Source organism: Dendrobates tinctorius, unplaced genomic scaffold, assembly GCF_039654945.1.
Source record: "Dendrobates tinctorius isolate UK_male_01 unplaced genomic scaffold, ASM3965494v1 ptg000162l, whole genome shotgun sequence".
Taxonomy (NCBI): domain Eukaryota; kingdom Metazoa; phylum Chordata; class Amphibia; order Anura; family Dendrobatidae; genus Dendrobates; species Dendrobates tinctorius.
The window spans coordinates 64,192,608-64,206,158 of NW_027361829.1; the positions used below are offsets into that span (position 1 = coordinate 64,192,608).

Below are 13,551 nucleotides of genomic sequence, written 5' to 3' on the forward strand. Positions count from 1 at the left end.
GCTGGACTCTGTTGCTGGAAAGCTGCACTCAGATGCTGAACTCTGTTGCTGTAAGGCTGCACTCGGATGCTGGACTCTGCTGCTGTAAAGCTGCACTCAGATGCAGGACTCTGTTGCTGGAAAGCTGCACTCAGTTGTTGGATCCGGTTGGAGGAAAAGATGCACTCAGGTGTTGGACTCTGTTGCTGGGAGCATTAGCAACAGAGCAAAGCTAAGTGGTGTTTCCCTGTTTGTCACTTTCCTCAATGTGTGCTTTAGTGCAGTGATGGGATTAGTTTCTTCACTGTCCACTTCACTAGTAAGGGATTGGTTCAGGGCGAGCTAGGGATTTCAGGTATCCTGATCGCCGCCCAATGCGGAACCGGCCTAGGGATCGTTAGGAGTGTAGAGACACTGACTCAGGGGAGTGCAGGAGGTCTCCACGTCCCCGTTCCCTATCGCAGGGCCACCATTGTAACTGTTTCCCCTTTCCCCCTGTCTTATAGTTTTAGTTACCGGCATGCGGGTCGTGTCACACAAGACAGTTACACGTGCCGTGTTTGTTGTTATAGTTACTGACCTGTGGGTCGTGTCACACAGGACGGGTCCATGTGACACCTATCTAGGTCTGAACGGTTTGGCCCCTGTCCTGCTCTACCTTTATCCACATTAAGGTTGGCTGACATAAGGCAAAGTTTTAATACTGGAGACAGGATAGGACCGTTACGATTGTGTACTCCTTGTCCAGGTGCAATGGCTTTTACTTTTTTTTTATCAAAGTAGTGCTAACTAATTACCCTTTTTTATTTACATGTTCTATTACAATGGACGTATTTATTACTAAAGGGTATATGCTTATTTTGTTTTTTTTCCTATGTTTTATCCACTTAGATAAAATCATCTTTCAAATATATAAGCAATGGTTCTTTGTCATATTTAAGCTAAATATCAAATAATATTTCATTTCTGTTACAGGAGAAAGGATGATGGAATTTTGTCTTACAAAGATCATCTACCAGTGACTCAAGTGGTGGTTGGAGATACATATCGGTCATCCTCAGAGGCCAAGCTGACTATTAACCCTCTGCGCTGTTATGGAGACAGTAAGTCAGACATCTGAATGTAAAATGTTTATGTTAAATACATGTTTAGGAAAATGCAATAGGCTTGTATGTACAAAAACTGCCTTATGTCCGCCACTAACAACCAATCACAGGTCATATCTCATCTTCACATTGAGACCAGAAAAGAAACTCTAAGTTTTATTGGTTACTATGAAAAATGATCACTTTTTCTGTTTTCATAACTTATATAATATTAACAGATAATGATTAATCAACAATTACCATTAAAGGCAATCTGTCACCAGGTTTTTGCTACCTTATCTATGAGCATCGCAAAGTTGAGAGAGAGACTCTGATTTCAGCAGTGTATCACTTACTGTGCTTCTTGCTGCAGTTTTCATAAAATCAATGTTTTATCGACAAGATCTTATCACTAGAGGACTAGTAAACTTGCTGCCATGTAGTCCTCCATACTCATAAGCTGTGTATAATCCCGCCCCCACCACTGATTGGCTGCTTTCTGCCTATGCCCAGTGTACACAGAAAGCTGCCAATCAGAGATGTGGGTGGGATTATACAGAGCTCAGCATTCAAAGAACTGATTGATATACAGAAGACAAAACTGTGATGAGATGGGGGTAGCAAAATCCTGTTGACATATTCCCTATAATACTCTAAATGAAAGTGTATAGGACTGCAAGAACATAATATTTCTATAAGTAATGATAATGTGAAATCTTCTAGGGTAATTGAGCTGGCCAATAAGACTTGCCTTCTAAGCCCGAATGGTTTGTAGATCCATTATTTAAAGAGTAAAAGTGTTTTTGACAGTACTTATATAATTATTTCATTTGTTCGGGAAAGGTAATAGAGAATGTCTTAGCTGCAGTCATCCTTGAACTTAATGAAAAACTTCTGCCAATCATACTTACTTTGTGATAAAAGATAATAGTAGGAACATAAAAGGAACACTACCCAGATGGGACGCTGCTGCTAATGCCATCAGCTCTGCTATTTATTTCCATATTAACCAGGTTTATTATTGTGAAAACAGCAATCAGTCCTGTGGAAAATGGTGAATATTAGTGCTGGGTTTAATTTCCATGCTCATCAAGAAAAGTAATTAATGGATCTGTTTCTTTGTAATGTTCGATTTTTTTTTTTTATATGGATGGGATAGCTTACTTGTTCTTTCTACTTTATATGTTTTATTGTTGAGGATGGTAGAATATAATTGCTCTCAGAGACTAAAGAAGAATACGCAATTAATTCTCATGAAAAACTAAAATGTTATCAGGCTTGCAATATAAAGTTCATTTTGTGGAATACCCTAAAATATAACAGAACAATGGTCTTAAATTAGGGCAGTGAATTAATAGATAACTAAACCAATAATGTCAATGCTCTTCATAATAATGTATATTAACAGGCTACATGGCAACTTTGGATGCGACATCTGTCACTTAATCAATGTTCGCTAGATGTCGCTGCTACATAGCAGCACGATCCAAGTGAATGGAGTCACATTCCGACCTCAAGGGTACAAGAAAATTGCAAGAAGTCCAACATTATCAGATTTTTTAAAATCTCTGGGATGCAATGAGATCCCTTTCTCTTGTATTGCCCTGCGATGTAGCAGCAACAACTATCAAACTTTGTTCAAGGCTAAAGTTGGCGTGTAGCCCCAGTCTTATGTACTGATTATTATTATTTATTTATATAGCACCATTGATTCCATGGTGCTGTACATGAGAAGGGGTTACATACAAATTACAGATATCACTTACAGTAAACAAACTAACAATGACAGACTGATACAGAGTGGAGAGAGGACCCTGCCCTCTCAGGCTTACATGCTACAGGATGGTGGGGAAGGAGACAGTAGGTTGATGGGTGGCAGCAGTTCCGGTGTTGGTTGAGGTGATATCTCCGGTAGTGGTGAGGAGGTAGCTGGGTCATTGCAGGCTCTAGGCTTTCTTGAAGAGGTAGGTTTTCAGGTTCCGTCTGAAGGATACAAATTTGTTTGATAGTTGGACATGCTGGGGCAAAGAATTCCAGAGGATGGGGATTATGCTAATAGTATTATTTAAATACAGCAGCATATTTTTTTGCAAGTTGTAGTAATTCAAAGGTACAGTATTAGGGCTTGTTCCCATGTTTTGCTTGTGCTAGATTTATCCCTGCATTCAGTGTTTTATAACACCAGCAAAATAAATGGGATATATGAAATCTCATGCACGTGATGCTTACTTGTTCCTTTAAGATTTGATCCATCAAATCTACGGCAGGTCAATTCTTTCAGCATTTTTCAACCATTCAGAGAGTGGGGGAAAAAAACGCATAAAAAATGCACGTAAAAATGGTGCAAACATGCATGTATTTTGCACAATGTTTTGTTTTTTGCCAAGACACTGGTTTTGTTGCAGAAAAATCTGCTGCAAAGGCTCAATGTGTGCCTAGTGCAGGATTTACCTGACCTGCTCTTAACGGCATTCGGCACCTATAGTCTGCAGACTGCTTATTCACTTCTGCTGGAGAGCTTCATAGGTGTGATTTTGAGCTGTACGGTGGTCGCTGTAAGAGGGACGTGAGCTGTGTCCATCAACTATTGTGAATGGTGAGACCTTGTTATATGAAACCTTTAATTATAATCTTCTCTTGTATCATAATGAAAAGTCTACAGAAAAGTGATCCATGTAGAAAAGGAATTGTCCTCACAATATTAGGCTTAGTGGCCAGAGTGAAAACTGCAAGATTTCAAGATTCTCATAATATGTTTAACATAATTTGGTTTAACGAAAAAAAGTAATTCCGATGACACATTAACTTTGATATGTGTTGTTTTAAAAAGGTTGTCTCTTCTGGTCACCAGTCTGTTGGAGGCAATCGCAACCTTCAGCTGTCCTGTTGACTTCCAACAGAATAGACATAAATATTTATGTCCCCCAAAAAATTGAGAAAGGTATTCAAGGAGTGATACCTTTATTGGCTAACCAGAGAAATTATATTTGCAAGCTTTCAGGGCTCAGGCGGCCCCTTCATAAGGCTATGTTACAAGTACCATGGTACCTCAATATTATTTTGTATTGTATATCACCAGAATAGACATAATTTCTGGATCCATGCACAGAGCTCTGGAGCAGCCTACACTGGATCTTTTTATGTTTCCTTTTGTTTATTATTTAAAAAAAAAATCCTTATAAATTAAGGAATACATGAAATACAGCTCAAATAGATGTATATATTTTACAGCCAAACTGACAGTGTGTATGTGCTGATCATTGTGAAAAAAATCATATAATTCTTGATCCTCTGATGCCCTATAGAGAAGTCTAATTTCCTTGGTCTAACAAACATAATGTAACAATTAGAACAATTTAATTCAGCTGTATTAAAAGTTGGCAATAAGATACTTGATAGTTTATGATCCGTAATATATGTTGGTATAAGTGCAATGTATTAATATAAGCAAATATAATTTTAAAGGACAAACAAGTGGCAATAGGTCCATTGTGGTTTACCCCTTGTCTATTATTTAAAAAAAAAAACATCCTTGCCCATTAAGAAATACAAATTTGTAATTAGATATTTGATGGGTTTTTCCCATATTGGCCTTTCATGGTTGAGAAGGAAATGAGCCGGAATACATGTTGGCATAAGTAAAATGTGTCGGTGCACACTCACACTGTGGCCATTAACGGACAGAACCTAAGATAAAAGCAAAGTGAGAAACTACCCTGCAGCAAGTGAATAGCAATAGTACATGTAAATAACAAAGGGCACTTAGTTGTCACTATTTTGATCAAAAAAGTCTAAAAGCAAACACACTGCGACAAGGTGTACCCTGACACTCTTTGTGTAACTCACTTAGAAATTAATTTTGCAAGTGATGATGAGCAGTGTGATGATTTCCACCGCTTAGGCTAGTTTCACATTTGCGCTTTTGAGCGCAGCGTTGGCCTGCGCACGGCCGCCGCTAAGCCCCGCCCCCTGCCGTGCCTCCACCGGTAGCTCCGCCTACCGGCGCATGACGCTGCATGCGTCCTGCGTCCCCTATCTTTATCACTGGGGGCGTAGGCCGTGTGCAGTATGCGTTTGGCGGCGCATGCGTCCTTTTCACGGTGCACCGACTAGAGCCAAATGCAACCTGCTGCAGTTTGGTTGCGGTTGGCGCACCGTGAAAAGGACGCATGCGCCGCCAAACGTATACTGCGCACGGCCTGTGCCCCAGTGATAAAGATAGGGGACGCAGGATGCATGCAGCGTCATGCGCCGGTAGGCGGAGCTACCGGCGGAGGCGCGCAGGGGGCGGGGCTTAGCGGAGGCCGTGCGCAGGCCGTTGCTGCGCTCAAAAGTGCAAATGTGAAACTAGCCTTATAAGCTAACGGCTGATCTAGGCACAGTTATTGTTTGACTCTGTGTAGTATTATTTTTGGGAACTAAAAGGCAGTAGGATTTTTGGCAATTGTACAGTATTACTATTTAGGCAATGCATATCATTAGTTAGTAACTAAAAGATGCATTGTGCATAACATAGTAGTATTTTGATAGATGGTTGTCCATGGTAATGATTTTCTGGTGCAGTATTGAAAAATTATTTAAATGCCTGATTCTTGTATACTTTTGTTTACAGTTAAAAAAAGGTTTATTGAAGTAGAACAATCACATGTAGACCAAAAGGCGACTCAATGGTTGAATGGAGCCCTATACATACATTTCAAGTGTATGCCGGGAGCTTTTTCTGGTGTATACACCAAATATAAAAGGACATTGTGTGGACAAAGATGATGATAGCGTTGCACAGGAATTCAATGTATTGAATTGCTCAAAAGTCTTTTTCATAAATGTCTTTGTAAAAAATCAAAATGTTTGCCAGTGGTGTAATAAATAAATCTCACATTTCTTTTACCTAAGCATCCTCCTATAAGACAGATTTTACAAGATGGCATGCAACAACACAATATACAGAATATAAACTGTAATGGTAAATGTGCAGACAGGAAAAATCCGAAACCTGATCTCTTGGCTATGTTTTATATCTTGGTACATTGTCGTAATAGATAATATTAGTACAGCATACATTGCATAAATTGAGGTCATAAATTAGTACGAGCTTTTGCACCTGTTGAATTTAGTAGCAGCGTTTAGCCTTAAGGAACAAAGCTGTCTAGGTTGCTACGTCTTTGAAGAGACCGACCTCGTACATAAAAGTATTGTGCCCAAAGCTTTCTAGGTCTGTCAGGTTTCTCTTCTTTCTTCTTTCTGTTTTAGATCAATGTTAATTCTTGGAGGAAATTAGGGAATTCTGTACATAAACCTCTCAGGAGTACAATCATCCATAAAAATGTGGTATCGCTCCGTGTTTAAATGCTTTCATATGCACCAGGTTTGAAGACAGTGAACAGAGCAGCAGGTGACGCACAAAGCTGTACCACGCTCTTTGCCAAAAAAATGAGCAAAAGGCCTCATTCAGATGTCAGTAATTTTTCACACACTGAAATAAATGATACAAGTGTCATCAGTGTTTTGGATCTTCTTTCAGACGTCAGATTTTTCCACATACGAGAAAAGCTGCCGACCGAGTTTCATCTTTGATTCTGGTCAGAGGTCCCTCCAAGTTTGCTCCGAGTCTCATCAGTTTTTCTCATATATGAAAAAAAGTTAAAATGTAAGGCTGGAGACACACTAACGTATAACATCACATTGGATGCGGTATGCTAATGACTCTCAGCTCCTGCTCTGTTGCTAGCGTGAGCCAAGTGTCAGTGCTCGGTGCTCCGTTCCTCTCTCGGATGACAGGATCGCAGCACAGCTGCGGAGGAGAGGGAGAAAGTAATTTCTCCCTCTCCTCTGCTGCTGGAGTCAGTGGTAATCCGGTGATATCCAAGTGCAGAGCGATGTTTCACACAAACCTATAGACTTATCCAAATTTTGCATGCTCCTTTTTTCCACCCAATCACGATCTGATATGACCAGAAAAAAAATGCCATTGAGAACGCAAGCATAGGCTTAAATTGGTAAAAATGCAATCCGATTTTTATTCGGATTGCATACATCCGATTTAATATCAACTGGGAGCGAGTCCTTATAGTCATTGAGAATCAGAGAGCACATACCATCCGAGTGTGGTCCGAAAATAACTGACATGTGAAAACATGGATAGCACTAATATGCGAAAAACTGACGTTTGACTGAGGCCTAAGTTCTCACACTGAAAGGTTTTGTGTGTTTTATGCTGCAGATCTTCACCAATTAATTTAGGCTACTTGGAGTTTTTATTGCGTTTTTTTCATTTGCTTTTTTATACACGTTTTTACCACTTTTTTAACTGCAGTTTTTGTCTCTTTTTCATATGTCATGTTTTAAATAAAACTTCTTCCTTTTGGAAATTCCATTTGCTGAGATGCCTAGCTTTCCTAATACTTTATTGTGATAGCCATATGCTGGTTACATGTGTTTTTACTGCATATCCATTGCAGAAATGAGGTTAAAACGAATGCAGTTTTATCTAAGAATTTTTTACTTCTCATTCAAGTCTATGGGGAAAATCCATAAATAAAATGTAAATTTATGTAAAAATGGACTTTTTGGGGATTTCAAACATGCACCGCAGGTCATTTTCTACAGTATTAAAAATAAAGCACAATGGGGATGAGATTTACATAAATCTCATCCACTTTGCGGGAATGATAATGCACTGGGTTTTTGCGCTCAAACATAAAGAAAAAAACACACCAAATACTCATCATAGAAACTTAGCCTTAGGTTATCAACACCTTGAGTTGCTTTTCTGGCTGCCAAGAAAAACAGTTTTCTAGTAAAAATTCATACAGGAAAAGTTTTCTCTTTGGGAGTTTTTGAAGAGTTTTCATTTTCCTAAAGCAGTTTTCAAGTTTTTTTGGAGTGTTTTCGAAGAGTTTTTTTCCCTCAAGATTTTTTTTTGCAGCATTCTGATTGGGAAATGCCTTTGAAATGGATTCCACCAGGAGCAACTTCAAAGCAGTAATTTAAGCCCCCATCACACACAGCGATCTCCTGGCACTTAGAAACCCGCTGTTTACCTTGGTTACCAGCTCCCTGCATCAGCGCGCTGGAATCTAAGGTACACAGCGATGTGCGCGCTCGTCGTCGCTGGTGCTGATCGCTGGTGAAGCTCCAGCGATCATGTAGGGACTCACCAGCGATCCTGACAAGTTCATATCGTTGTCAGGATCGCTGGTGAGTCGCTATGTGTGACGGGGCCCTTACTCTTTCTTCATCAGTTAAAAGTGCTATCGCCCTGATTACTATGTAGCATGCCATGTTGGCATCTGAATATTGGGGGACATTAAAGAAAAATATAACCAGTTGCATTGCAGATAAAAGGACAGTTTATTTATTCTCATAAAAATTTCTCAGGCTCTGTGCCTACTGCTTGTAAGCCTAGCAGCAAGATTTCCAAACATTCACCTCCCACCACACGGTGTATGTTTTTGTCTTTCATTTTTGTCAAGAGAGCAGCTCTTAAGGGCCTGTCACACTAAGCGATATCGCTAGCAATATCGCTATAACTTGTGACGTTATAGCGATATTGCTAGCGTTATCGCTGTGTGTGATACTTACCTACAATCCGCTCCCCCGCTGGTTATTGCTGATCGCGAGAGAACGTCCTGGACTGTTTCTCGTCATCAGCTTCCTGCGGCGCTTCCTGTGGAGAGACGAGCGACGAGCGTGGAGCCGAGCGGGAGGACGCAGGATCGCCTGGTGTGACAGGTAAGTAGCGACCCCCGTCCCCAGCGATGTCGCTGGTGAGATCTGCCTGTGTGGCAGCTCACTAGGGACCACTTAGCGATGCACCAGCGATCCTGACCGCGTCATATCGCTGGTCGGGATCGCTGGTGCATCGCTAAGTGTGACAGTACCATTATACTTCCAGTCTGCTTTATCAATGAGATGTCACTGCTGACATCATGCTGATTGATAGCCAACCCCCTGTAGTTAAGCAGCATGGAGCCAGCTATCAATCAACATGACATCAGCAGTGACGCCCCATCAGAGCAGAGCAAAAGAGAAGGAGCAGCTCTGTCGACATGACGTCGTCAGAAGTGGGAGAATCGCTGGCAGAAGCAGTCCATGACCAGTCTGAGCCAGAAGAGATTAGTGCAGGTAGTTAGCCAGTAAGTTCTTATCCCAATAGGGGGGAAAAAACAAAGTCCCAGAAGACCCCTTAATTGGAGGTAAACAGCATACTCTTGAGCCTTCTTTTCAGTGAATATAAAACTAAAGACATATTTGGCTTCTTCTCCAGGAGCTTTTCTTGGTGTATGCACTAAGCATAATGCTTTCACACAGTTTGCACAGGGCTTCAAATCTTAGTCGCCACTATGGCCCAAGAGATTAAAGGGAAATTCCCAAAAATAGGGCTCTGCAGAGCCCAATCTCAATAGAACTGTGGCCAGGCATGTGCACCTCCACTCCATTCTCTATGGAAGTCATATAAAGAATGAATAGAGCAATAGTGCACTTATCTGACCACTATTCCTTTCAAAACCACATTCTTCGGATTAGTGGGTGGCCCAGTAATCGGACTCCACTAACAAGCAAGTCATCACCTATCTGGTGGATGGGTAATAACTTCTAAAGATTGGAATCGCCCAACAAGATAACTTATCTACCAAATCAAGATATACACTCACAGCTTCTTCCCTCATTGTTATGACACACAGTCTGGTTTGGCCATATTTATATGTAAAGACACATTTCTTACAGTATAGCAATATCTTACACCTTAATAACACAGTGTAATGCACAATGCTAATACAATATATTTCCAATATTGTTCTACTTAAAAACTAAAGACAGAATAAAAGTTAAAAAAGAGAGATTGAAGAAGTTCAGCCAATCTTCCAACCAGGTCAAGACAAAGATTAGCACAGGAAATAGAAACGGTATATGGGAAATTGCAGGATATAAATCAACAAGTTGTAATACCTCTACCTCGCATTAGAGTATTGATTTCCTTTTTCAGTTTTAAAATGTGATTCATCGCAGATGTTATTAAAATCAATGATGTCTGGCTAATTATAACAGAAGGGGAAGGCAACACACCAGCCAGTTATCTGCTTAAATGGAATATATTATCACTGAGACATTTGTTTCAAGCCAAATCATTTTTTTAATCTTGAAATATAATTTTGTTACAGTTCCCCAGGTGAAAGTATAAAGAAAACTTAGAGGGTTATAGTTGGAGCGCCCGACAGGGCCGTGGGGTACTCGGAACCGGGCCGCTTCTTAAAGGGACAGTGTCACAGCGGTGGTGACCCGGTCCGTGGCCCTGGGCATCCAATGAAAGGGAAGATATTTACAGGGGATGTTAAAGAGTTTGGAAAGTGTTCATGATGCCAGCTGTGGTGTCTGATCAGACGTAACCAGCGCTGCATCATGAACACAGTGCAGATCCGCTGGGACTGATGGTGACGCAGCAGAGTTGGTACAGCTCCCCACAGGTGGAGCTTTGTCCCAGGGCTAATCAAAGATGTAGAAGGTGATGGTGATGTAGTATTAAGCAAGAGATGTAGCAGAGTTGAATAGGTGACGCAGGAATAATTTAATTAGAGGACACAACAGAGTGAAGTTTCCGTTACCTTTTACTGAGCTTTGTAGGTACAGTCCATGGCTCAGGTTACAAATGGATCTGGAGACGGTCAGCATGAAAGCAATTTGGGAATCTCTTTATTCAGATGGGTTGTGAGGCCTCCTCTCTAGCGCTATTCTCTGAAGTACTTGCTGCTCTGAACTCTACTCAAGTTCCTCTCTGTCTGCTGCTCTGGTAGAACTCCACTCGCATCACAGGCAGCTATGGCCTATTTCAGGGATTGCTCCTTTATGGCATCTCCAGCTCACACATGCTGCTATGCAAGTCTTAGTTGGAGACAGGGCATCTGCGACCTCCTGTCCTCTGGATTCTGCTGTGGGACCTTTAGCACCCACACAGCCTTGGACCCCGGCATCCAATCTCTGGCGCTCAAGCTTGGGGATGAGCTCTGATATGCTCCTGTCCCCAGCTCCACTTCTCACGTCCTCTCTCTTCCCTGTTCAGGCACCAACTCCTCTAACTTCCTCCTCCTGACCAGAGAGAGCAGCTCCTGTGAAGTCGGGTTTAGAGCTCCCTCTGCTGGCCTGGAGCAGGAACTGTGTTGTATGCTGGAACTACCTGATAAAGAGATGCCTTCCTTGCTTCCAGGCATGACATCACTCCCCCTTGGAGAGAGGTAAGGTCACTGTGGCAACTGTACTCCTGGGGTGCCACATTATTTTAGATGTTTTTTTTATTTCTTTAACTTGAGTTGTTCTGAAAGGATGGCCAAATTGTCTAGTACCCCAAATCAATAGTGTATTTACATAGGAACATGTATTGCCAAGAAAATATGAGATGACAACATGTCATTATCGCCTTTTATGATTTTGTCGGGGACTTCTGTCTGAATATTCAAAAATTGGCTCCAGTAAGGGCATGAATTTTTCAGGCATTCAGATATACACCCGAAACAGAGTCCTGAATAGGGAGGATATTACAATGTGAATGCCGATTAACCTGTAAATACACTGAAAAGGACTGATCTTGTTATTAGTTTTAAGATGTGAATTATAAATGCAGAATTGTGAGTGCAGCTCTGGCTATGGAATATGTAACCTACAATGGTGAAGGATTCACAGTTCAAGTATTTAAAACACAATTCATAATTAGATTATTCATATAAACTAAAATTATGTGCAAAGATGACCAGCATGTATTGTAGAGAACCAGCATTTACTGAAAAGAAAATCTGTTTATTTAGATCTCTAAACTGCAGTAATTGATGTTTTTAAAAATTCAAATTAGATTTTGGAAAAGTTAGATGGTAGTTATTATAGTTCCAAAAATCATGCCAGTATGCAGACATTCAGGGGATGATTGTTGTTTCATGTTTTCTTTTTTATTTTTTTTACAATGAACCATATGACCATTCTATGTGTACAGTAGTATCCATAGAGGTGAATGGAGCCATGCAATACTTCTATGTTCATAAGACATTTTTTATCTATTTCAATCTATATGAATCTGACAGACTGGTAGCTCAAGGGAGGTATGTACAGTAGATCAGGGACCCATCAGAGGGAGGTCACCTTGCCACAGTTGATGGGTACACATGAATTGGCCAATGTATGCGCTAAGAACCTCCATTTTTGTATGTTCATCTTACTGAATAATAGCAAAGTTTAGATTCAATGTTTTTAGTGTTCGCATTTATCTTGGCTGCTATAGAGTGCTGCTGTGTTTTCTTTTTACAGATAGATAGATAGATGTGTAAAAAATAGGAACAGCACAAAATACCTTAGAGCAGTGCACGCTTCTCCAGACACCTCAATGTCCTTAGATGATAGCAAAAAAAAAAAAGTAGCACCAAAATAGTAGTGGTGTGAACTGTTTAATAGCCTAGTGGCGTGGCAACGTTTCGGATATGGCAATCCTTTCTCAAGCAATGAGTCTGTTACAAACACACAGTCTTATAGGGTGTACATACTATGAACATTTATCAATCAATTTCACATAAAATCATACATTATTCATATACATGATTCATGGATTCATAAAGTGCTAAGTGCTGCACCATGCATGAAACTTTCCATATACACACACATGGTTTTCAAGCATCTATATAACAAGTATAAAGTGAAATACAGTACCATAAAGTGCTGATTGCATTTTAAATTAAAAATTCTCACAGGTGTGTAATCTTATTTCATGGACATGTGCACTCACATTATAAAGCTCCTCCATGGCCGCTGCTACTTGTCAGCAAGCGCAATGTTTCACTGCACATGTCTGTGTGAAAAAGACTACATATCCCACAATCCTTTGCGTGCCCGCACATGTGCAGTAGTGCAATAAGGCTAGAGGTGCCATTTTACTCATGGTATATACAGGAAGTGGTCATATGATACATTTCCGGGATATCCAGCGGTGGAAATGCTCAGCCCAATAATCCAAACCGTATTTCCCAATATCCATATTCACAAATATTATAATAAAACCTTAGTAAACAAAATAATACTTTGCTTAGTTGTGCCCTTAGTATATTTCTTTCTAAATTAAGATTATTTTATATTACCTTCATGGCACCAGGTTAATAGCCACTAAAATGCTTCTATGGGGGGACCAAATCATAAGAGCTACTCGTATGGAAGGAAAGGAACTACGTCCAATACGGTGTCACTAAGCGGGCTGAACCCCACTATATATAGCAAGATGCCCCCGCTGTACGTGCAAGGATGAGGCCACAAAGGGTATTATCCCCCAAGCCCCATGCACACATGACACACCCATACCACTCCACTTTCGCTCTCCAATCACAGTATACCCCCAATCTGAGCATAACGGTCTAAAACCAACATGTAATTTATAATCCAAATAAGAATTTTATTATTTTTTTGGAATATTTTTTTAGAAAACTTTTTCTTCCGGATATAAATTCATACAACTATAAAC

The 13,551-nt window shown here is 40.4% G+C and overlaps 1 protein-coding gene across 1 annotated transcript in view; it reads left to right on the forward strand.

Moving 5' to 3' along the window:
- The window catches only part of CNTNAP2 (contactin associated protein 2), a 2,930,334-nt gene that overhangs the window by 2,515,018 nt on the left and 401,765 nt on the right, over window positions 1-13,551 (forward strand). The window contains exon 15 of the mRNA XM_073550056.1: window positions 955-1,082. Within this exon, the coding sequence (XP_073406157.1) occupies window positions 955-1,082 (128 nt within the window). The remainder of the gene's footprint in view (window positions 1-954; window positions 1,083-13,551) is intronic.